The sequence below is a fragment of the Mus pahari genome, chromosome 4 (genome assembly GCF_900095145.1).
Source record: "Mus pahari chromosome 4, PAHARI_EIJ_v1.1, whole genome shotgun sequence".
In the NCBI taxonomy this organism is placed as follows: domain Eukaryota; kingdom Metazoa; phylum Chordata; class Mammalia; order Rodentia; family Muridae; genus Mus; species Mus pahari.
This window is the reverse complement of record NC_034593.1, coordinates 79667711-79690832: the sequence shown is the minus strand read 5'-3', so window position 1 is coordinate 79690832 and position 23122 is coordinate 79667711. Positions and strand designations below refer to the sequence as shown.

The window sequence follows — 23122 nt, the reverse complement described above, 5'->3', positions numbered from 1 at the left end:
ATAGGCTGAGTGTAAAGCTCCTATTGGCGCCGACCTGCCTTGTAAATCCACCCATTCCTGAGGGATGGGTCATTACTCCCGAGGCACATACTGCCCCTGGTCCTACACAGTAGGTGGTGGCAGGTGCCTGGATCCCTTATCACTGCTGGGTCACCTCTGGTCTTCCCCTCACATACCTAGCCTTAGAAGTGATGTTATCTTCCTGGCTCCACCCAAGCCTTCTGAAAGCCTGGCTCTCAGGAGGCCATATCCCAGGGCTATGTGTGTCCTACCCAGTGCTCCCACTCCAGGCAAGGAGAAAATCAAGGTCTGATTGTATCATCTAGAACCTTCCCATAGACCCAGGACCTGTTTTGGACACCCTCCACCCCTCCGACACTCCACACTTCAACCTCACTAGATGAGCTTGCAACTGCCACGCTCAGAAAGACTGTGATCTCTACTGAAAATCCCGCCCACCTCCTAGCCCAGGAACAGGAAGTAATGCTTCTACCCTTACAGTAAGGTGTCTGGGCCCTTGAGTTCCCTAGATTGGCTTCCAAAGAATTAGAGCACCGCCTAGTCCTTAAGGACCAATATGCAGGGAGAGGTCGGACTGAGTGTCCAGCATAGATGGGCTCACAGCGCCCTCTCTCGGCACTTTATGCAAACTGTGCAGTTCCTCCTCCTGGGCCAGGCAGAGGGATTGAATGGGCAGTGTGGCCGCCTTCATCAGACCTCCTTACTTAGCTTCATCTTTACTGAGCCTTATTCCCTAACCTTTAGGTGCCTCTAAATGTGTAGGATTTTGTCCTAGAAGGGTTGAAGGATAATTTTTTTCATTCAACCAACCTACTTCCCACTCTCAGGCACTACTGAGTATACAGAAGTGACCAAAATGGGTGGTACCTAAAGTTTGAAGCATCCACTGGGAGAGGGGGGACCTTGGGGCTCTAAAGGACAAGCATCCTGGACAGAGAGCTGCTTCTCATGACAGCACAGAGCAGGATCTGGGGCCACTTGCCTCATTTCCGTCAAGACTGGCTGAGGCTGTGGGCTGGCTGCTCCTGGATCTACCCCGAAAAGACTTATGGATTTCTTAATATCTTGACAACAAGATAAAGGGGGAGGGAAACAGATTGCCAGAGGGAAGAGGCAAGGGCTGGTGATCAACCCAGAGTCCTCGCACGCACGCACAGGTTCTCTGCTCATGCTGGGTGGGACAGTAGCACCTACACAATGTGCACCCGCACCCACATATGGACACATACCACACACACACCAGTTAATAATGCTTTAAAACATCTCCTCTGAGGTTGGGCATGGTGGCGCACGCCTTTAATCCCAGCACTCGGAAGGCAGACGCAGGCGGATTTCTGAGTTTGAGGCCAGCCTGGTCTACAGAGTGAGTTCCAGGACAGTCAGGGCTATACCGAGAAATTCTGTCTCGAAAAACCATAAAAAATAAAAATAAAAAAATAAAATCTCCTCTGTTTCTGAAGGACAGGCCCTCCTGTATTACCTACTCTTTAACCTCTCTTCCCATGGGTTAAGACCCTGGTCTTTTTGCATTCTTCTCCCACAATGACTCTCTTGTAAGTGGAAGGTGAGGACCCTGCAGCACCTGCCCGCTCAGGCAGTGGCAGATGAGGTCTACTGTCACAGTTCACAGACACAGCTACAAAGAAACAACTTTATTACTCATTCACAGTTAGTTTCTCTTCTTGCCCTTGCCAGTGATTTTGGCTGGTGTGAGGACTGGAGCTGTCGCCTGGTACAGAGTGGATGATATCTTGTTGATATAGTACAGACCAACCATGGAGAAGATGAAGCTAGGGAGTGAAAATAAGTCATTATACCAATAGCCATGTTGCTACTAGGGCAGACCCCAGCTTCAGGTCAAGAATTCAGATTTAGGCCTGGGAAACTAAGGACAAAAAAGGGGGAGGGACTGGAGAGATGGCTTAGTGGTTAAGAGCACCGATTGCTCTTCCAAAGGTCCTGAGTTCAAATCCCAGCAACCACATGGTGGCTCACAACCATCTGTAATGAGATCTGACGCCCTCTTCTGGTGCAACTGAAGACAGGTACAGTGTACTTACATATAATAAATAAATAACCTTAAAAAAAAAAAAAGAGGGGGGTGAACAGAGGAGGTGGCATATGGTGGGAAGGGAAAGGACTGGTAACACCATAGGATGATCTGGTCCCACAAGAAACGGTGTCTTTGTACCACCTGCCCAGCTGTCAGATACGTACCAAGTGGTGACACAGACTCGGTGGATGAGGCCCGAGGCAAAGAGCGCCAACAGCAAGCAGAGGAGAACTGGGAAGACGGGAAGAGGGAGCGTCAGTCAGGAGGCTCTCAAAAGAGCAACGGAAAAGTAGGAGTCTAGAACCCTGTGAGGAACCTGCTTGAAAACTTATGTCCTGCCTGGCATGGGGACACACACCTTTAACCCCAGCACTAGAGGCAGAGGCAGGGAGACCTCTGTGAGCTGGAGGCCAGCCTCCTTTACAGAGGGAGTTCCAAGACAGCCAGGGCTACACAGAGAAATCCTGACTAGAAAAAACAACACAAACAAAATAGGTATGCCTTGATAAAAGCAGGGACTTCAAATGCCTTGTGCCTGAACACTTGTTCAAGACACGAAGGGAAGATCTGAATGGCGTTTTGTTTGACTAGCTTGGCTCCACATCTCATTTAACTTCCTGCCCCTCCCAACCCCACACATACACAGAAAAAAGCTAACGCAGTGGTATATGCCTATACAGCAAGCCAGTCTGGAGGACAAGGCAGGAAGCATCGCTTACGCCCAGGAATCCCAGGGAAGACCAGCCTGGGCAACACAGTGAGAACCTGCCCCAAAAGTAAATCAATAAATAAAATAAAACGCTCGAGAAGGGCAGAGAGCAGGCTTGTTCCCATTGCTTAGGAAAGAGGATTATGGCCTAAGAGGACAGGATAAGGGTGAGAGGGTGGAAGGGGCTAAGAGGTCCACTTGTCCAGCTGGAGCCAGAAAGGAAGGCAAAGAAGAGGATATTTTTTCTTCCCACTTCAAGACAGGTTTCACTGTGTAGCTCTGGCTGTCCTGGAACTCACTCTGTAGATAGCGCTAGCCTTGAACTCACAGAGACCGGCTTCCCTCTGCCTCTAGTACTGGGATTAAGAGCCTGTGCCACCACTGTCTGGCTGAAAGGCAAGTTTCTTGCCTTCCAACAATTTCTTTCAGAAAATAAGAAACACATGGGACAGAGTAGAAGAGACAGAAGCTCTGGACAAACCCGCGACAGGACCACGCAGACAGCAACCTGGAGGAGGGCAAGGAACTGGAGCAACAATGGCGGGCCTCGGTGTTGGTGTTCCTGGGTGAGTCTTTCACGGGGCTACAACTGCTTGATTTTCCCAGCACGTGGCTTTCCGAGTGGCTTGGTCCTGATGCCGATTTTGTGCTTTATGAGCCCTATTCTCCATCAGATCTCTATGTGAACCATCTAACAAGGATCATCACACACAAAAACTCATCTATCACGGCTGGAGATGTGCCTCCGTTGGGAGAGAGCTTGCCTAGCATGTTCAAGGACCTGGGTTCAATCCCCAGCACCTCCTAAACTACATGAGGTAGTGCTAATCTCAGGACCTGGGAAGTAGAGGCAGGGGGATCAGCAAGTCAAGGGTTTAAAGTCATCCACAGCCACACGGGGTGTTCAAGGCCAGCGTGGGCTACAGAAGGGGGAAGGAGAAGAGAGGGAGAGAGAAGGAGATGCAGAGAAAGAGAGTGAGCTCTAGCGATTATTCTCTATTCTCTCTATTCTCTTTCAGTCAGGGGTCCTGCTCTTGGTAACATCCCAGTAAACAGACTTTGCAATCTCCTCCAGCAGCAGTCAATAGTACGGGCTCAGTTCCACATCAGAATCCCTCCGTGGGCTTGGTCTTGCTTTCTTTTCTCACAGGGAGAAAGAATACCTTCTCCAGGATGCCCATCAGACATCAGCCCAGACTTGACTGGATTGGAACCTGACCTGAGAGCAGACCAGATTGTCCTTTTTCTTTCTTTTCCTCCCCTCCCCTCCCCCCTCTCCTTTTAGTGCTTCTCTTCCAGCTCCGATAAAATGCTCAATCTGAAAGCATCTTCCGTCTTCAAGATTGTGTTAAGCAAATGTATTTCTCCTTTATCATTAAGCACAGGGAAATTCAGCATCATGTTTGGGAGCGGTTAAAAAAAAAAAAATAGAGTTCAGTCAACTATTGAGTTTCACTTACTCTCAGGGAAGATTTTTGCTTGGAAGCCTTTACCAAAGACTAGATTCTCCAGATTATTGAAGGCCTGGGTGACGGAATTAAGAAGAAACTCACGCAACAAGACAGGGCTGGGAAGTAGAGGGAACGCAACGCCCTTGCCACCCACCCCCGCCCAAGTTCTGTTCAAACACCCCCGCCTCCCCTTCCAGCGCGAGGAAGATACAGTCAGGGAGAAGACGAAAAGGCCGGAGCCCAGCAGGCCCCCCTGAATGGTGAGCCACTCGGTGGAGGCCAGCTGGCGGCTGTAGATCTGCATGCCAGCGAAGAGCAGCAGGGACAGGAGGGAGGACAGCGCCAAGGAGGTCCCGGTACCGACTACTATAAATGAGAAAAAGAGTCAGCTAAGATTCAGGCAGATTCACTCCGGAGCTTGGCTCACCAACCACTTCCAAGTGACCCAGCCCCGCACCCCACGGCGACCTCCAGGAACCACCCGGCCCTGCACACCCAAGTTCCCGCCTGTCCGGAGGAAATGCTAGTTCCCTGGAAACCAGGACACGTCAGCTTTACCGAGGCTACGGAGAAAAGGAAGCCATCCCAACGCCCACCCCCGCTAGAGCAGCCCGGGCATCCCGCCGGTGCGGTTACCCATCACGCCCCGTCCGTGGGTCCAATCCGTGTCCCTGGAGAAAGAGGGGAGCCAAAGGCGGCGCGGTTGTCTGTACGCAGGCGTCGGGGCCAACGTGGACTTGCTTTACTTCTTCCTCTTCGCGCCTTGGGTGCAGCGCCCTCTTGCGGCAAGGAGGAAATAATGCTTCGAAGAGCATTCTAGGCCACCGCCCTGCTTGGTCTCCAGCCTTCGGTAGCCCGGGCATCTGCTGCCTCTCTGGACAAGCTGCACTCACATTTTTCAGTCATGATCCCATAGCCTAGAGTCACTTGTGCCTTCATTGCTATTCATGTCATCTCCCGTACAACTTCCTCAGACCTCCCTGGCCCACTATGATTGCCTCAACAACTCCCGAAGATATGTGCCACCCAAGATGTAGCACTGTCCACCTGGAGTTCTTCCTCTGAAACGAGCTTCTTGCTTTATGTGAGTAGTATGACCAGGAATCAATGCAAGCTTCTAATAGAAGGAATGGTTCCTACCTCAAATACCCTTCCATGTTACCCACCCCCTAGACCGCCTTTGGAGAACCACGTGGGAAGAACTACTTCCCACCCCCTACCTCGACGGACGCAGTTCGAAGCTAGTCCCTGGAGCATGCGCAGTGACATCTCACCCTCCCCACCCCTCCCTTCACCCCACCCGGCTCCTGCATTAAGCCCCGGGTTCGCAGCAGCAGCCAGGATCGGGCACCCGGGGGCGGGCGGGCACAGTAGGGCCATGGCTGAGGGTGAGGATATGCAGACCTTCACTTCCATCATGGATGCACTAGTCCGCATCAGTGTGAGTTAAGGTGGGGGTCAAGGGGAAGGGAGGGGATGTAAGGGGTCGGGGCAAGCTAGACCCTTGAACAGGTGGGGGTCCAGGAAGAATATGGAATATAGAGAAGGGATTAGTTAAGACAGAAATGACTGGGAGGGCGGAGACGCCAGTGTGCAGGGATCCTGGGGACAGCGGAGTGGTGAGACTCCCGTTTGCTGGGGTGTAGGCAGTGAGAAGCTGCCCGGACCCAGCGGGTTGGCTTGGGGTAGCTGCCAGGCGTGCACCAGGGCTATGAGAAGGGGCATGTGTGAGCTTGGATGTTTTCCAAGAAACTGAGGACAGGTGTGGCGGGGAGGGGGGGTGATGAAAAAAACGCTCCTGGGTGCAGTTCCCAATTTGGACCCCTCCCGACCCCCCACCCTACCGCCCCCAACCCGCCCCCCCCCGCTAGCTGCCGCGCAGCCTGCGGTTGCCATGGTAACCCGTGCCCGTCTCTCCCAGAGGCGGTGCCAACCCTGCTCCCCCCCACCACTTCCTTCCCCCTCCCTCCCTCTCCCTCCCTCCTTTGTGTCAGCTGCGCCCCTGACCGGGATGGCTGCGAAGAGAGGGACCAAGGTGAGGTGTGGGGGTGGGGAATAGCCAGAAGACCCCTCACCAAAAGGGGGAGGGATACTTCCGGTGGGGAGGGGGCCGGTAGGCGGGGCGCTCCCTCCTCCCCCACCCCAGATTGGGCAAAGGGTTGAAGTAGGCCGAATTTCTCCACCAGACTGGACCTGATAGCTCTAGTATAGAAGGCGAAGAGAGATGGGTTGATTTGGGGAGACTGGAAGAAATAGAATTGAAGAATGGAGAATGGGTGCTGGGGCGCCGGCCAGTGCCCAGCCGGTTCAGAGCTAGCGCACCCTGGCCGCGGGGAGCAGTCATGCGTCTAAGGGTTGCTAGAGAAAGGGGCGGGGGACAACACCCAGCTGTAGAATGGGTGGTGCCCTTGAAATAAATGCTTAGAAGCAAGCTGATAATCCAGAGATGGAGGGATGGAGACAGGTGAGGCGGGAGGACTGCCTGCCAACACTGCTGCAGCGGGAGTGATGGGGGTGGGGCGCGATGGTGGGGGAGGCCAGAGCTCCAACTGTACCTTCTTGCTGGACCTTCGGCTCCCCAAGAGGGAGCCGAAGCAAGAGACAGAGAGCTGGGGAGGTGTGTGAATCAACGAAGGCGGGTACTGGGCCAAAGCAGTAGGTAGCTTTCCTGGCAGCCAAGGGACCGGGCTGAGGTTTGCCCAAGTGTCCTAGCTCTCACACAACCTCCTGGTTCCTCCACAGACAAGCATGAAGAACATGGAGAAGGAACTGCTGTGCCCAGTGTGCCAAGAGATGTACAAGCAGCCACTAGTGCTGCCTTGTACCCACAACGTGTGCCAGGCCTGTGCCCGGGAGGTTTTGGGCCAGCAGGGGTACATAGGCCATGGTGGGGATCCGAGTTCGGAGCCCACTTCTCCTGCTTCCACCCCTTCTACCCGCAGCCCCCGCCTCTCTCGAAGAACTCTCCCCAAGCCAGATCGCTTGGACCGGCTCCTTAAGTCAGGTGTGGCTGGGGCCTGTGGGATGGGGTGGGGATGTAGAAAGACGGAAGCGGGTCAGGGGCATCTGTCTGTCATTCTGGGGCGGAGCGTCTTACTGCTTGTCTGAATTCTGATGAGAGCTGATCTCTGGCGCAATGAAATTCCACATTTTAGTTGACCAGATGTCACCCATCCCCAGCCAGCTGTAATTCTCACCTGTGCCTCCTGGGTCCATCTACAGGCTTTGGGACATACCCTGGGCGGAAACGTGGTGCCTTGCACCCCCAGACGATCCTATTCCCGTGCCCAGCCTGCCAGGGCGATGTGGAGCTGGGGGAGAGGGGCCTTTCCGGGCTTTTCCGAAACCTGACCCTAGAGCGAGTGGTGGAGAGGTACCGACAGAGTGTGAGTGTGGGAGGAGCCATCCTGTGCCAGTTGTGCAAGCCCCCACCACTAGAGGCCACCAAGGGCTGCACAGAGTGTCGAGCTACCTTCTGTAACGAATGCTTCAAGCTCTTCCACCCCTGGGGCACTCAGAAAGCGCAACATGAGCCCACGCTACCCACTCTCTCATTCCGCCCCAAGGTGAGCCAGTTCTTGTATGGTCTGAAGTGGGAGGGGCCGCCGTGGTGCTGAACCAGGGGTTGGGGGTGACCGGCATGTGGGCTTCTAAAGAGGGCTAGGTAAGGTTTGTGTGTGTGTGTGTGTGTGTGTGTGTGTGTGTGTGTGTGTGTGTGAGAGAGAGAGAGAGAGAGAGACAGGGTCTTAGAGCTGGGGAGAGAGAGCTCTCTGATTAAGACCTCTTCTAGAGAATCACATTTGTTTCCCTGTAATTGCAGCTCCAGGGGTACATCGCCTCTTCTATCTCCTGCACTTACATGCACATTTCTACACATAGACACATACACATATTTCAAAATAAACTATTAAGAAAAAAAACAGGTCAGCACTTTGCCATATAGCCCAGGCTAGCCTTGAACTCATGGAGATCCCATTTTCTCGGTTTCCTGAGCACTAGAATTACGGACATGCACCTTCACATTTGGCTGTATAGCAGCTCGTGTCTCTAACATCCACTGAACCATCTATGGGTCTCTCATCTCACCAGCTGCATAGAGATGAGAGAATCTATTCTGCTGTGACTATACCTGCAGGATCACAGGAGATGTTCGTTATCTGGCTAAGCATGGTGGCGAATGCATGAGTCCCCAACACTTGGAAGGGTGAATAAAGAAACTTGGAGGTTAAAGGCCAGACTGGGTACACAGGAAAACTCTGCCTCAGAAAAGTTGTTTATATATTTTTTTAAAAAAAGTTGTTTATATGCAGAATGCTTTTCTAGGAATTGGGCGCAATGGTGAACAAAGGTGAACTCTATCACCATTGTCATTACTATATACTTAGATGGAGGAACAGTGCTAGGCCACAGCTTGGTCAGTTCATAAATGCTTTAATGCCTGGTGTTCACCATTGGGTGGCGCTAGGGAGCACAATAGCTGGTTAGCTGTTTCCACTTGCTTCTCATCTCACTGCTGGAGAGGGGCAAGCAATTGCTGGTAGGTCAGCATCCTTACACACACAAGTGGCTGACTGTTTCGTTATCTTTTGCATCCCTAGGGTCTGATGTGTCCAGACCACAAAGAAGAGGTGACCCACTACTGTAAGACATGTCAACGGCTGGTGTGCCAACTCTGCAGAGTACGGCGTACCCACAGTGGGCACAAGATCACACCAGTGCTCAGTGCCTACCAGGCCCTCAAGGTAAAGACCCCCTACCTCCTCAGCCCTAGCGCTAACACACAGCACCACACACCTCCTACTGACTTGCTTCTTGTTGAGCCAGGATGATGCCCACCTCTTTCTTTGCCCTTAGGATAAGCTAACAAAGAGCCTGGCATACATCTTGGGAAACCAGGACACCGTGCAGACCCAGATTTGTGAGCTGGAAGAGACCATCAGGCACACTGAGGTGAGGAGGGGCGTGGACGTGTGCCTTCGGTCCCACGTGGGTGGGCATGTCCCATGGCCTTGCTGCCAGTTCAGAGCCCACAGGAGCAGGGTGTATGTTGGTGGAGGCTCTGGTTAAACATTATTGGCAAGGATACAGGTACCCTGGGTTGGGCTCGAACTGGGGCTGCAGGGAACGTAGGAGGGCAATAGCTGGGGGCTAAGGAGCTCAAATATACTTAGACTCAAGATGAGCACAACCGTGAGGCTGGGGTGGGGAACAGCTCCTTCTGTTGGGTTGTCTGAATTAGCTGACAGTGCATTGGATGGTGGCGATGGCACAGTCACCAGTGTGCTGGAGCTAGTGGGCCACATGGATGGTGGCGATGGCACAGTCACCAGTGTGCTGGAGCTAGTGGGCCACACATGGACATTAGTGCAGTCCTGGCCTTTCTTATTTGGTGACATATAAAAAGATTAAGACTATGAAAGAGCTAGGGTAAAATATGAGCAGTTAGTGTAATGGTGATTTCAAGTTGCAGTCGCTGGACGAACTGTAGGCTCAGAAAGGGCATTTACTGCATTTTCTGACATACATCCAGATAGAAAGATATTTTGAAAAAGGCCCTCCTTCACACACTGAAGTCCCAGAACAGGCTTGTTGGACGGATACTGGTAAATTGGGCTGCAATGTATCCAAATGACCAACTATTTAAAGGAGCTCTTAACTTCCACTAGTTTTTAGCCTTTCCCTGTTTGTCTCTTAGCAACAAGGTTAGGGTTCACTACTCCAGCCCATAAATCCACTTATCCCATCATTTCTTCACAAATACAGTGCCCTGGGATGGACAGGGCCTATGGTGGAGCATGTGTGTCTCCATNNNGGGGGGGGGGACATGAGGGCTGGAGAGATGAGCCAGTGGCTAAGAGCACCTACTGCCTTTGCAGAGGACTCAGGTTCAGTTCCCAGCAGCTACAAGGCAGCTCATGATCACCTGGAATCTGCTCCAGGGGCTCTGATACCGTCCTCTGGGCTTCAGGGGCTTCTGCACACATGTGGTGTACATAAACACGCTCACAAACACACACACACACACACACACACACTCACACACAAATGAAATAGATATTTTATATGTTGAAGGAGTAGGCATACCTTCTGCTGCATTAGTACATGGTCAAGGCCCAAAGTCCCCACAACAATAAAACACAAAAATGGCTGGTAAAATTAAATTAAAAAAAAAGTTAGGCCGGGTGTGGTGGTGCACACCTTTAATTCCAGCACTTGGGAGGCAGAGGCAAGCAGATTTCTGAGTTCGAGGCCAACCTGGTCTACAAAGTGAGTTCCAGGACAGCCAGGGCTACACAGAGAAACCCTGTCTCGAAAAACAAAACAAAACAAAAAAAAAAAAAACCAGGACAGCCAGGGCTACACAGAGAAACCCTGTCTCGAAAAACAAAACAAAANAAAAAAAAAAAAAAAATTAAAAACGTAACTGCAGTGGTTTGGTGAGATGGCTCAGTGATTAAGAACACTGGCTGCTCTTACACAGGTCCTGAGTTCAATTCCCAGCAACCACATAGTGGCTCAAGACCACCTGTAAAGGGATCTGTTGCCCTCTTCTGGCATGCAGACAGGGTACTACTAAATTATACATAAATACATAAATACTTAAAATGTAACTGTATTGTTTTAAAATAACTCCTCAGGTGTTATGCATGCGTGTGTGTGTGTGTGTGTGTGTGTGTGTGTGTGTGTGTGTGTCTGTGAGTACACCCCACGTGGAGGGGTGCCCATGGAGTCCCAAGGTATTGGATCTCCTGGAGCTGTCGTTACAGGGCGCTCGGCCTCCTTTGATAGATGCTAAGAAATGAACTCAGTCCTTGCTCCGTGCTTACTTGCTCTTATCACTCAAGCACCTGAATTACTCTTTTAAACATTTAATAGGGGCTGGAGAGTTGGCTTGGTGGTTAAGAGCACTGCCTGCTCTTCCAGAGGACCTGGGTTTGATTCCCAGCACCCACATGGCAGCTCACAACTATCTGGAACTCCAGCTTCAGGGTTTCTGACACAGACATAAATTCAGGCATAGCACCAGTGCTCACACACACACACACACACAAATAAATAAATAAATAAATTATATATTTAAAAAATTATAAAAACTAATTAATTAATTAAACTTTTAAGTGGGTCACCGTGTCTTATGCTGTGATCCCAAGACTGGATAAATTGAAGCAGGGGGATCTCTCTTCCGTACACAGGTCAGCTACATGAAACCCTGTCTCTTATAGAGATCCCCAGATAAAGGCTGGAAAGATAGATCAGTGGGGTAGGAGCACTGGCTGCTTTCCAGAGGACCCAGAGTCAATTCCCAGCACCAGTATGGTGGCTCATAAACATAAGTAGTTCCAGGTTATTTAATGCCCTCTTCTGGCCTCCACAGATACCAGGCACACACTTGGTCCTCAGACACACATACAGGCAAAACCCCTATGCACATAAAAATACTTTTTAAAAGATCCCAAGTAAGCCGGGTGTAGTGCACTTGGGAGGCAGACAGGCAGATTTCTGAGTTCGAGGACAGCCTGGTCTACAGAGTGAGTTCCAGGACAGCCAAGGCTACACAGAGAAACCCTGTCTCGAAAAAACCAAAAAAAAAAAAAAGATCACAAGTAGATATAAAATTAATAGGACTCTTGTATTTTTGTCCTATATTCATTTTGGCTTCCTATATCAAGCCAAAAATCTAGGAAATAGAAGGGGCTTGCTTCCCTTTAGCCTACAGTTACAATGTGAGCATTCAGAAAGTTAGTACAAATGGTCAGGAGGTGACCATATCTGTGGTATAGGTGCTTTGCCAGTCATGATCCTGGCCCCATTGAGGGACAGGTGAAATGAACAACAACAACAAAAAAGTCCCCTAGGATGGTACAGTGTGCTGTCTTGGGGGCGGGTGCAAGTGCTGGTGTAAGTCTCTTATCCTTTGGGTGTTCCTCCTTGGACAGGTGAGTGGTCAGCAGGCGAAAGAGGAGGTGTCCCAGCTGGTTCGGGGACTAGGGGCTGTGCTGGAAGAGAAGCGGGCCTCACTGCTTCAGGCCATCGAAGAGTGCCAGCAGGAGCGTTTATCCCGGCTCAGCGCCCAGATCCATGAGCACCAGAGCCTGCTGGATGGCTCGGGTCTGGTGGGTTATGCCCAGGAAGTCCTTAAGGAAACAGACCAGCCTTGCTTTGTGCAAGCAGCCAAACAGCTGCATCACAGGTACCGAGGGGCGTGGCACACGGGAAGGGTGCAGGCTCCAGGGAGGTGGGCACCGTGGGTGTCGCTAACAGTAGCTAGACTACACAGATGGAGAGCTGTTGCCTCGAGGGGTTTCATTGGGTCAGCCTGATGCTAGAGCTTCTCAAGAGTGAGGGAGACCTGATGCAGTGGCTCTAGGGATAGGTAGGGTAGGATGCCATGGAGGGGTTGCTGCCCACTTGGCAACACCTGACCCTTGCCTGCCCCGCTCTAGGATTGCCCGAGCCACTGAGGCCCTCCAGACATTCCGGCCGGCTGCCAGTTCCTCTTTCCGCCACTGCCAGCTGGATGTGGGGCGTGAGATGAAGCTGTTGACGGAGCTTAGCTTCCTGAGAGGTAAGGAGCTAGCCAGGCCCGTGTCCAACCAGAGCCTTCTTCCCTTTCCCCCTGCAGCGGACCCGGGGGGCAGTGCCCACCAGGGACCTCCTGGCCTCCTGCCTGGCCTGGCCAGCCACTCCCACCCAGCCAACCCCGCCACACCCACACCATCCTACCGCGCTCAGCGCTGCTTCTCCCTCTCTCTTTGTAGGCTGTGGCCACCGCGGACTCTGCTCCGGAGCACCCCAGGCAAGTCAGCAGCCCTGCCCTGGGGGCCCTGCCACCCGCTGGGCCCCTCCCTATTCCTCTCCCTGTGCTCCCACACAGCCTGGCCACCCACATACTGCTTCCTTCTCTCCTAATATACCCTGAATTCTTGGTCCTTCTGACCTTTCGTTATCTTGACCCTTACCCTCTGAACTCCCATTCTCTCCCTCTTGACCTCCATGCACCTCTCGCTTGTGAGCTAGCTGGCTCCTCTCTGCTGCCTTCCTGTTTTCCGTCTTGCTGACCCTGTTACCTCCCTCTCAACCCTCCTACCTCCCCCTCCCTCCCGCTCAGGGCTCTCTTGCCTGGGCTCCAGTGGCCTTTGTCTGCCTCGTTCTGGGGCTCCTTCTTACCTCAAAGAGTCTCAGTTGTGAGGGTCCTCAGAACTCATTTGGTCTCATGCTGTCATTTGACTGAAGAGAAAACCGAGACCCAGAGAGAGAAAGTGGCTCACTTCAGGCCAAATTAGGGTAGTGGCAAACTAGGACCAGAGTTCGGGCTCCTATCCCTGTCCGGCACTCGCCCACTTCTTTCTCCTTTGGGCCCTGCCTTGCCCAACCAGTGTCTAAAAAGTTCCTTTCCCAGCTCCCTCACCTACACTCACCCCCCGGCTCCCGCTGCTTCCTCTTTTGCTCTCCGGCTCTCCGTGCCAGGCCCTGATTGACCCCGTTGTCTCTTCCAACAGTGCCCGAGGCGCCTGTCATCGACACCCAGCGCACCTTTGCCTATGATCAGATCTTCCTGTGCTGGCGGCTGCCCCCTCACTCGCCACCTGCCTGGCATTACACTGTTGAGTTCCGGCGCACAGATGTCCCCGCCCAGCCGGGCCCCACGCGCTGGCAGCGCCGGGAGGAGGTGAGGGGCACCAGTGCCCTTCTTGAGAACCCCGACACGGGCTCCGTGTACGTGCTGCGTGTCCGTGGCTGCAACAAGGCTGGCTACGGCGAGTACAGTGAAGATGTGCACCTGCACACACCCCCAGCCCCCGGTGAGTACACAGACAGGAGGTTTCTTGTGGTGGACAGAGATGTCCACGCAGAGGGTACCGGATGGCCCAGGTACTCGACTCAGTCCCAATGGGCACCAGAAGGGCAATGCAATACAATTTAACTTATATAATCTGTACAGTTTAATGTGAGAGTTGTGCTCACTTCCTCTAGAGCTGGACTGCCTGGGTTCTAAGCCCACCTTTACCCCTTGACAGCTGTGTCTTGAGCCACATTTTTCTCTTCCTCTGAACTTCAGAGTCCCCTTCTACAGAAGTAATAATAATATTTAATAGAGTGGTTTGGTAATGACACCAGTATTAAATGGTGCATGTAAAGACTTAGCTTCTGACTTACAGCAAGGGCTCAGTCACTGTTAGGGAAGTGGCTTGCCAAGTGTGGTCAGCACTCAGGTGAAAGACAAAAGGGTCAGGGCTAGGTTGAGAGGTCGGGTATGGGCACCAGAGTGTGGGGTGAAAGGTTCAGGTCAGTGGCGTTAAGAATGGGACCATAGTGGAGATGGCCCACAGGGCAAATTGTGGAGAATGGGACATTGAGTTAGCTAGAGATGCGACACTGCTTTCTCTGCCCACTAGTCTACTGTGGCTATTCCTGGCTTCCCATGTCTGTTTGGGATGCCTCTCTCTTCCCTATGTCTCTATTTCAGTTTCCCATGCCCTATTCCCCTGGGCCCCTGCCAGCTCCTGGTGACTGAACTCCTTGACAACTTGTTCCCTGTGCCCAAAATTCCCAGTGTTTGTGCTGACACCTCATAGTCCCCAGTGCCAGTGTGTCCCTGAAATCCTTCCTTCTGTCTCAACCTCCTGCTTCCAGTCCTGCACTTCTTCCTTGATGGCCGCTGGGGTGCGAGCCGAGAGCGGCTAGCTATCAGCAAGGACCAGCGAGCGGTGCGGAGTATCCCAGGGCTTCCCTTGCTGCTGGCTGCTGAGCGGCTGCTCACGGGCTGCCACCTGAGCGTGGACGTGGTCTTGGGTGACGTGGCTGTGACCCAGGGCCGCAGCTACTGGGCCTGTGCTGTAGACCCTGCCTCCTACTTGGTCAAGGTGGGCGTCGGGCTGGAGAGCAAGCTTCAGGAAAGCTTCCAGGGTGCCCCGGATGTGATCAGCCCCAGGTCAGGCCCTTCTGCAGGGGGGAGGAGCTGGGGTTGGCGAGGGTGGTGACGGGCCTCCAGACCTGCCTAGGTGGGACTGGGGCTGGGTAAGAGCAAGGAGCATGGAAGCCAGCCCGAGAGGCTTGTGGACGGAAGAGATGCGGGCTCAGCAGAAAGGACTTTGAGGACTGGTTTTCAGAGTGTATGGTTGGGAAAGGGGTTGATAGAAGGCAGAGCCATTACCTCCTCCTTCCATCTCTCACTCGGGACCAGGACAGCACCTGTCTAAGATCCCATGTCCTGACCGCCAGTACCATATGCCCATGAAAAGTTTTCTCCCTGAGACCTTCTTCACCTGCCTTTTGCAACACCTCCATGTTCTTCCTTTAAACAAATCTCCACAGCCGTCCTTGCCTCCCGGTGTCTCATGAACATCTCCTCCATGTTTCCGTCCTGAACCCTCTCTCCCGAGCCCTCTTATCTTAGCATCCCATTTCCTCAAGTTGTCTCCTCCCCAACACAAATTCCCTTGGGAAGTCTGTCGACCCCACTTCTGTATCCCTCTAACATCCTGATGCCACAGCATCTCCATCTCTCTTCGAAGACATCAACTTCCGACATCCTTACTCTGCTCCTGCCCTCACCCCACCGCATCTTAATCGCGGTGACCTCATCCTTCCAACATGCCCGGCTTTGGCAGCCGCATCCCTAACCTGATTTCCCTAGCGCCACGATTCTCAGCACCTTCTATCCTGACAAGACCCACATTTCTCCAGTGTGCTGTGGCAACACCCCATCTCTTCCTCCCCATGCCGCTTCTCTCATGCACTCTCCTCTCCTACACAGACTAAAGCCCCGAGCCTTATGGTCTAACCCCCTCAACATGTATTCACCTTAATACCTGCAACCTCCTGTCCCCCAACATTCTTCCAACATCCCAGCTCCCTGACCCCACCCCTCTCCTCTCCTTTGCCTCCCAACATCTTTCTTCTGGATTCCCCTCCTACAGATACGACCCGGACAGTGGGCACGACAGCGGTGCTGAGGACGCTGCCGTGGAGGCGTTACCACCCTTTGCTTTCCTCACCATCGGCATGGGCAAGATCCTGCTGGGTTCCGGAGCGAGTTCTAATGCGGGGTTGACAGGGAGGGATGGCCCCGCTGCCGCCAGCTGCACAGTGCCCCTGCCACCCCGCCTAGGTATCTGTTTGGACTACGAGCGGGGACGGGTCTCCTTCCTGGATGCCGTGTCCTTCCGTGGGCTGCTGGAGTGCCCCCTGGACTGCTCAGGGCCTGTGTGCCCTGCCTTCTGCTTCATTGGGGGTGGCGCTGTTCAGCTGCAGGAGCCCGTGGGCACCAAGCCTGAGAGGAAAGTCACCATTGGGGGCTTCGCCAAGCTGGACTGAGCCTGTCAGGCCCCCTCTCAGACCTGAGTTCTGCTCCCCAGGTCTCTGGGCATCAAGTTTGTTTTCCCAACAGCTTCTCCCCCAGACTTTCCCTAACCACGTGGCCCTGCCCCATACCTTGCCAGCGGTGTCTTCCCGGGGCTTCCCTTGACTAAGGGACTCTCCTCTGCTTATCTCTGGATGTCCTTCATTCTCTGTGTTACCTGTTGGCCTAGGCCGCAGGCTCATCATGTCTCTGACCCAGGCCCCGTCCTTGGCATCGTAACCAAGGCATAGAAAGCCCTGTTCCGTCCCTGGCCTGTGCTCCTCAGGCTTACTGGGAGGGACAGCACCTGGAACACTGGATATGACTGACAACTCTGCCCTTGCCTTGCCAAGCGCCCCCTGCCCTACTGATGCTGACTACAGCCTTGGCAGCCAGGCTTTGAGCCTCCCAGTGAGATGGAGGAGAACCTATCCTGTTTTATTTGGGTCCCTATTCCCTCCAGCTGCATGTCCCTTCTGTCCCTCTTCTCTTGCATGCTTTACCTATCCAGCACCCATGCCAACGTGCCAAGTCTCCCTTGGGAACTCAGTTAAGGCTGGTGTCCCCATCGGGTTGGGCCAAGCTAGGCCTCTGGTGCCTGCTACTGCCTCCGTACAGCGGGCATTTGCTAGACCTGTGCTGAGCAACAGCTGTAATTTTCATGGTTTATAAACAATAAACTGTGACACCAGGCACATTTCTGTTTTCCCGGAGTGAGACCATTTCTGGTAATTTCTGGTCCGACCGATCAACACCCAAGGGTAGGAGGTCCCACTGCACCTACGGCCCAGACCCAAACCGACTCTTGCCTCCAGGGCATGACTCACCGCCAGGGGGCGCAGCACTGACTGCTAGCCTAGAGCTTTACCTTGGGTATCGACCACAGATATGGACCCTAAGGGGATGTAGCTGCGGGCGTGGCATGGTGTTGACCTAAAGGGGTCAGGGAACTAGAACCACTTCCTCGTTCCGAGGGTGCCAGAGAGCCCACCCAGAGGCAGTGGCGGGTGGGGTGGCTGAGGGCCAGGGCCTAGTGCCAACAGCACCCGGATCTGTCCCAGCCCTGGCTTATCACGGCTGTGTTGACTCTGCTGCTGTTATCTGTGGTCCAAGGATTTGCTTCACACCTGGACAGCTAAGAATAGAGCTGCCTTAAGGGCACTGTGCCAGTCGGAGAGGGGCATGGGCTGGCCTCGGAAGAGAGTCATGGGCGCAAGCTGAGGCCAGGTCTGGGGCAGGCCCACTGGAGCCAGCCTAGGTTTCATTTCCTCCTTCCTACAGGGCCGCCAGGCATAGGAGAGAGGCAATTCCTCAGTTTTTTCTCAGGCCACCTCTGTGTCCCTGTGTCACCTCTTTCCCATATTCCTGTTTTCGAATACGGCCAGCCCTCCACCCCTCTGTGACTCCTTGCCTTCTGGCGTCCTCCCCCAAAGGCCCCTTCCAGGTCCCTCATAGCCGCATTCTGGCCGCTCTGACCCAAGAGTTGCAGATGAAAAACCACAATTGGCATAACTAACAGGAGGCCATCTTTTATTCAGCTATGTTTGGGTTCCCATCCCTGTCTCCAGTTTTCCATGCCAGTCCTTCTGAGAGCCACCACTACTCCAGTTCCCCTCCCCACCCCCACCTCCGGGCAGGGCTGGGCTTCACCAGGCTTACAGAGTTGAGCCTCAGAGGAAGGCTGTGAGCAGCCTACCAGAAGTCCTGGCTCACCAGCCCAGATCAGAGTGCAGGGGTCTGGCAGTGACCACTGAGGGAGCCGACTGCCGCAGCTGCCCCGAGTGGGTGGGGTGAACTTGCTCCTACAAGTTGGCAGAAGTGGTTGCCACAGCCGGGTTGGTATAAGAGAGACTGCTACTGCCATTACCTGCCGAAACCTGAGTGAAGGGGAAATAAATTCAGGGAAAAAGAATATTCCAGGTAGAACCCCGATGGCACCTGGGGCCAGGGGCCTGGCAAGCTCTCAAGGGGTTAATTCAGAGTGTGCACCTGCTGGCTCCAGAGCTGCCAGGTGACTGTAAACACACAACTCCAAGGCCCCCTCCCCCCCTTGGCTGTAGGTCCCTAGCCCTCTTGTAGGCCCCGCCTGTCTTTCTCTCCTTTTAGTTTTTGATCCTCTGGACCAAAGGGGTGTGTGTGTGTGTGTGTGTGTGTGTGTGTGTGTGTGTGTGCGCGTGTGTGTGTGTGTGTGTGTGTGTGTGTGTGTGTGTGCGCGTGTGTGTGTGTTTGTGTGTAGATCTGGAGGAGGAGGAGGAAAGTGGGGCGAGAAAAGGATGTTCTTGTCTCCTTCCCCACCCACTGGCTTTTCTGTCTCACTGGCCTTTTGGTCTCAGGTAGCCACAGTAATTATTTACGAGATTCTGTAGGGAAAGGCCTGAGGGAGGGAAGAGAGAGGGGGACCCTTGCTTTCCTGAAACTCCCAAGTACTCCCTCAGCACACTCATCTAGCAAGAGGAAACTCCTTTTCCTGCCAGAGCCCTCCCACCCTACCCCAGCCTTCTGTATCTACTCCCCCCCCCCAACCCTCAGAGGCCAGCGGGAATGCAGTGGGCGGGGCTCCCAGGGGCACCGGACCGCCTCGCCTCACCTCTGGGCATCCTAATGAGTACAGATTAGTACAGGTAGACAGACAGCGAGGCTTTTTGGGGAAGACTGGTAGTGCAGACACTTTTTTTCTGTCATCTCCCAAGGTCTGATCCCCCAGAACTCGACCTCCATTCCCAACCTTACTGGGCTCCAACTGCTCACCTCTCTGGAGTTCCTTGGGTTCCCGAGGCCCCACCCTGCCCAGGTCGCTGGCCCAAGCTTCGGGATACACTTTACCTCCTCATAGGGGCTACGTTTGGTACTGCCAGGGGGCACGTAGCGTCCGTGAGTGTGGTAGGTAGGGTATTCACTCATAGGATGGTAGGTGTCCTGGGTTGGAAAGATGTCCAGCTGCCCATAGCTCTTTCGGCGGCACTGGCACACTGCCTAGGGAGACAAGAGATTGGACTGGCCAGCGGGGCTCCATTTACCAAGGGCACACAGCGCCGCGGAAGGCCTGAGACTTACCAGGGCAAGGAAATAGACGACAGCCAAAGCAACCAAAATACAGACCAGCACCAACAGGGCAATGCCCCAGCCTGGTACCCCAGACCGAGACTGGGCAGAGGAAGGGAACTGCATCTCATTCACTAGAAGGGAAAACGGTGGTAAGGGAAGTCCCCAAAGGAGGTGGATTTCCCACTCCTGGCACCAAAAGTAAACAGGCGGTAGAGCCCCATACTGTGGTGCCAGGCTGCAGCTGGGGCTATCACCTCACCATTGACTTCTGAAATAGTCAGATTATAGTCATCTGCCTCCTTCTCATGCTGCAAAAGCTGTGACTTCACGCCAGAGGCACTGAAAGTACCCTCCCGGAAAACCACAGTCGATTCTACCACCACGGAGCCTGACCTGGTCACAGGAAATAGGGAGCTCAGGTAGACTCTCGGCTTAATAGCTCAGCATTCCCCGCCCCTGCCCCCACCCCAGACACCACAAAGTCATGAGACTGTCCATTCCTCCCCCAAGTCAAATCCAGAACAGTACCTGAACTTGATGGTAGAGATCCCCAGAAAATCTCTGTTAAAAATCTGCAGAAACTGGAATAAGAGGAGAAGACTCAGGATTGATGTGAGTGAGCCATGCAGTCCTGAAGAGCTACATCAGGGGACACATGGCAGAGTCTAGGCTGGTACCCACCAATCCAGAAATGTTCCTCTTCAGTTCTTGGTAGTAGTTGGAGCTGGGGTCTTCCAGAGAAGAATTAAATGGGTGGTTACGAATGCACAAAGACAAGAAAAAGAAGGAGACCCCAACAGACAACTGGGGTGAACTGTTACTGGAGAAGGTAGAAAATGGTACTGTGCTATAGTAAGAGCTGCTGGCAGTAGTGCTGGCCATGGTAGTAGAAACAGGGTACTGACTTGGCACTGAAGGCTCAGTGCCATTGCTGACTGGAGTCGTAGTTATTGCAGAGGTATTGTGGACTGGACTGGTAGCTGAGCCCAACCCAGAACTGGTAGGTAGCACCGAGGAGCCACTGTGGTCTGGGATGATAGTTGAGCCTGACGTCACCTTGGTAGTAGAGAATGGCGTGCTGCTGTAAACTGGAGCGGTGGCCAAATCCGATTCAGAGCTGTTAGTTGTAGTTGAGGTACCACCATGATCTGGACTGGTGGCTGAGTCCAGTGCAGAGCTGGGAGTTGTGACTGAGATGCCATTGTGGACTGGAGTGCTACCTAAGTCTGATACAGCCTTGGTGGTTTGCACAGAGGCACTACTGTGGTCTGGAGAGCTGCTGGAGTGCCTTGGAGGGCTGGTGGCTGGGGACGAGGTGCCACCGTGGACTACTGGAGAGCTGATGGAGTCCACTGGAGCTGTGGTGGCTGGGGACGAGGTGCCACCGTGGACTACTGGAGAGCTGGTGGAGTCCACTGGAGCTGTGGTGGCTGGGGACGAGGTGCCACNTGGAGCTGTGGTGGCTGGGGACGAGGTGCCACCGTGGACTACTGGAGAGCTGGTGGAGTCCACTGGAGCTGTGGTGGCTGGGGACGAGGTGCCACTGAGGACTGCAGTAGTGGTAGAGTCTTCGGGAGCTCTGGCGACTGGAGAAGAAGTGATACTGTGGTCTGGAGGGCTGGTGGCTGGGGACGAGGTGCCACCGTGGACTACTGGAGAACTGGCAGAGTCCACTGGAGCTGTGGTGGCTGGAGCTGAAGAGGTACCACTGAGGACTACTGGAGGTCTGGTGGAGTCTTCTGAAGGGCTGGTGGCTGGGGAAGAGGTGCTACTGTGGACTGGAGAGCTGGTGGAGTCCCCTGGAGGTGTAGTGGCTGAGTCTGAGTCACTGCTGTGGACTGGAGTGGTAGTCGATGTTAAGGAACTGCTGGTGTCCTGAGATGAGGTGACACTATTTTCCTGACTTGGAAGGGCAAGAAAACCTGAACCAGAGTGGAAGACGAGGGGTAAACGGTTTCTATGCTCACAGCAGTAATGAACAGAGTTGGACACTGGGTTGCTTTGGATAACATGTGTGATGTTTTAGTTCTGGCTAGAGCCAAAGTTGTAAAAAAAAAAAAAAAAAAAAAAAAACTACTGGGTTGATGAAAAAAATCAGAGCAAGAAGAAAAATATAAACTCTGAAAGCAAAGTAACCCCGGAAGGAAGGGGGACCAGGTTAGCATCAGGTAGCCCCTGGTTTGCCTCCCTAACAGGTCTCACCTCTGCTTCTGGCTCATTCATTCCTCTACTTGAGACAGTATTCATACTGTAGCCTAGGCTGGCCTTGAACTCTCTGTGAACCTGAGCGTCCCGGGTGGGTGTGGGAACTATAGACTGGAACCACTGCACACGGCCCCATTCTTCCACTCCGGAGCTACTTCTCCTGACACAGCAGCTCCTCTCTACTCCCCACAAAGAGTATTTGCCTACCATAGCGCCCACTCTCCTGGGGGTCACCTCTTCTCAGCCTCCTCCCTTAGCCTCTTTCCCTCCTGGCACATACTGGGTCATCCCCGTATGGATGCCCATTTATGACTCTCATAATCTACCAGTAAGCAAACTCCACAGAAAGACTGGGAGTCCCACCTGAACAGCGCGGCCCCTCACCACCTTGCGCCTCTCACCTTTTAGACTTGCTAGAAGTAGCAGCAGGAAGAAAGGAGCACGAATGCCCGAGGTCATGGTGGTGGTGAACAGGCGGGAAGGGGCTAGAAACAGACTCAAGGCTGGCGCTCCGTGTGTGTGTGGTGGAACAGCGCTGGTGCCTGCTGCTTTATACCAGTCCCCCTCCCGCCCTAGGCACAGTCAGAGCAGGTGACAGGTAACAAAACTCCGCCCCCTCCCCTATTCTTTTCCTCCTCCTCCTCCCCAGTCATTCCTGTGTAGGGTACTTGGGCTCCAATCACTCAACCTTATGAGAACCTGTTTTTTCTCCATTTGGCCTCCCACTTTTACCAACCGCTCCTTGACTACCCTAGGTGTGTATGTGGAGGAAACCTGGGGCCCCCCTGGCTCTGGTTTTAGTCCCAGAACGACCGCCAAGAAGAGGAAAAGCAACACAGAAAGGCCCTGTGACAAGGGAAGCCCACCCCTAGGTCCCCCGATCCCTTTTCCTAGTCTCTCTGCGGGTCCTTGAAAACCACTTCTCATAAGTTGAGAGGACATAGGGGGGCTGGATAATAGTGGACAGGTCGCTAGTGTTAGTCTCCCTCCCTGCACCCCCCCCTCCACTTCCCGGAACAGCCCCGCCCTTCTAACCGCTCCTGGTACTCTGAAAACCACAGTCCCCGCCCCTGCCAGACTTTCCAGTAGCCTGGGTCTCTCTTTGGCTTTCTCCCGAGAAAGGCGGTGGGGGAAATTTCCACTTAAAAAACGACGAAACTTGGGCTCCACTGAAGCCTAAGGTCCTTCCTACCCAACCCTCCACCTTGAGTGGCAGGTTGACCGGCCCTTCTATCCGGAAACGCCTGCCCTCTAGTGGTCCCTGCAAGCGTCGCGCGGTGTACTCGCATCAGCCG

At 53.6% G+C, this 23122-nt stretch overlaps 3 protein-coding genes across 9 annotated transcripts; 1 reads left to right on the top strand and 2 right to left on the bottom strand.

Moving 5' to 3' along the window:
- Positions 1-1652: 1652 nt before the first annotated feature.
- On the bottom strand, positions 1653-5424 carry Krtcap2 (keratinocyte associated protein 2). 2 transcript variants are annotated; one of them, XM_021195605.2, is made up of 5 exons: positions 4871-5424; positions 4446-4600; positions 4244-4307; positions 2239-2305; positions 1653-1811 (listed from the first exon to the last, which is right to left on the bottom strand). In XM_021195605.2, exons 1-5 carry the CDS (start codon positions 4872-4874, stop codon positions 1691-1693), a joined length of 411 nt encoding a protein of 136 aa, XP_021051264.1. In that variant the 5' UTR covers positions 4875-5424; the 3' UTR covers positions 1653-1690. The 2 variants fall into 2 exon arrangements, with proteins under 2 accessions (XP_021051264.1, XP_029393432.1); XM_029537572.1 differs by having other exon boundaries at positions 1659-1811; positions 4446-4597; positions 4871-4993.
- Positions 5425-5493: 69 nt separating this feature from the next.
- On the top strand, positions 5494-17274 carry Trim46 (tripartite motif containing 46). Of its 5 annotated transcripts, none has more exons than XM_021195601.2 (10): positions 5494-5685; positions 6977-7238; positions 7457-7800; positions 8833-8976; positions 9089-9184; positions 12172-12425; positions 12679-12800; positions 13735-14037; positions 14870-15167; positions 16156-17270. In XM_021195601.2, exons 2-10 carry the CDS (start codon positions 6983-6985, stop codon positions 16550-16552), a joined length of 2214 nt encoding a protein of 737 aa, XP_021051260.1. In that variant the 5' UTR covers positions 5494-5685; positions 6977-6982; the 3' UTR covers positions 16553-17270. The 5 variants fall into 5 exon arrangements, with proteins under 5 accessions (XP_021051260.1, XP_021051259.2, XP_029393429.1 ...); XM_021195600.2 differs by having other exon boundaries at positions 5499-5675; positions 16156-17274; XM_029537569.1 differs by lacking the exon at positions 5494-5685 and adding an exon at positions 6121-6269.
- Positions 17275-18104: 830 nt separating this feature from the next.
- Muc1 (mucin 1, cell surface associated) lies at positions 18105-22328 on the bottom strand. 2 transcript variants are annotated; one of them, XM_029537783.1, is made up of 8 exons: positions 22229-22328; positions 21071-21460; positions 20304-21037; positions 20151-20203; positions 19882-20015; positions 19632-19753; positions 19401-19550; positions 18105-18454 (listed from the first exon to the last, which is right to left on the bottom strand). In XM_029537783.1, the coding sequence occupies exons 1-8, from the start codon at positions 22284-22286 to the stop codon at positions 18380-18382; spliced, it is 1716 nt and encodes a 571-aa protein (XP_029393643.1). In that variant the 5' UTR covers positions 22287-22328; the 3' UTR covers positions 18105-18379. The 2 variants fall into 2 exon arrangements, with proteins under 2 accessions (XP_029393643.1, XP_021052298.1); XM_021196639.2 differs by having other exon boundaries at positions 20304-21544.
- Between the last annotated feature and the right edge of the window lie 794 nt (positions 22329-23122).

Coding starts and splice junctions, on each gene's coding strand:
- Trim46 (XM_029537569.1), top strand. CDS start 6,129: ATGGTAACCCGTGCCCGTCTCTCCCAGAGGCGGTGCCAACCCTGCTCC. Junction 8,977..9,088: donor GTGCCTACCAGGCCCTCAAG/GTAAAGACCCCC, acceptor CTTTGCCCTTAG/GATAAGCTAACAAAGAGCCT. Junction 12,426..12,678: donor GCCAAACAGCTGCATCACAG/GTACCGAGGGGC, acceptor GCCCCGCTCTAG/GATTGCCCGAGCCACTGAGG.
- Krtcap2 (XM_021195605.2), bottom strand. Junction 4,308..4,445: donor TTTTCGTCTTCTCCCTGACT/GTATCTTCCTCG, acceptor TCCGTCACCCAG/GCCTTCAATAATCTGGAGAA. Junction 1,812..2,238: donor CGAGTCTGTGTCACCACTTG/GTACGTATCTGA, acceptor TTCACTCCCTAG/CTTCATCTTCTCCATGGTTG.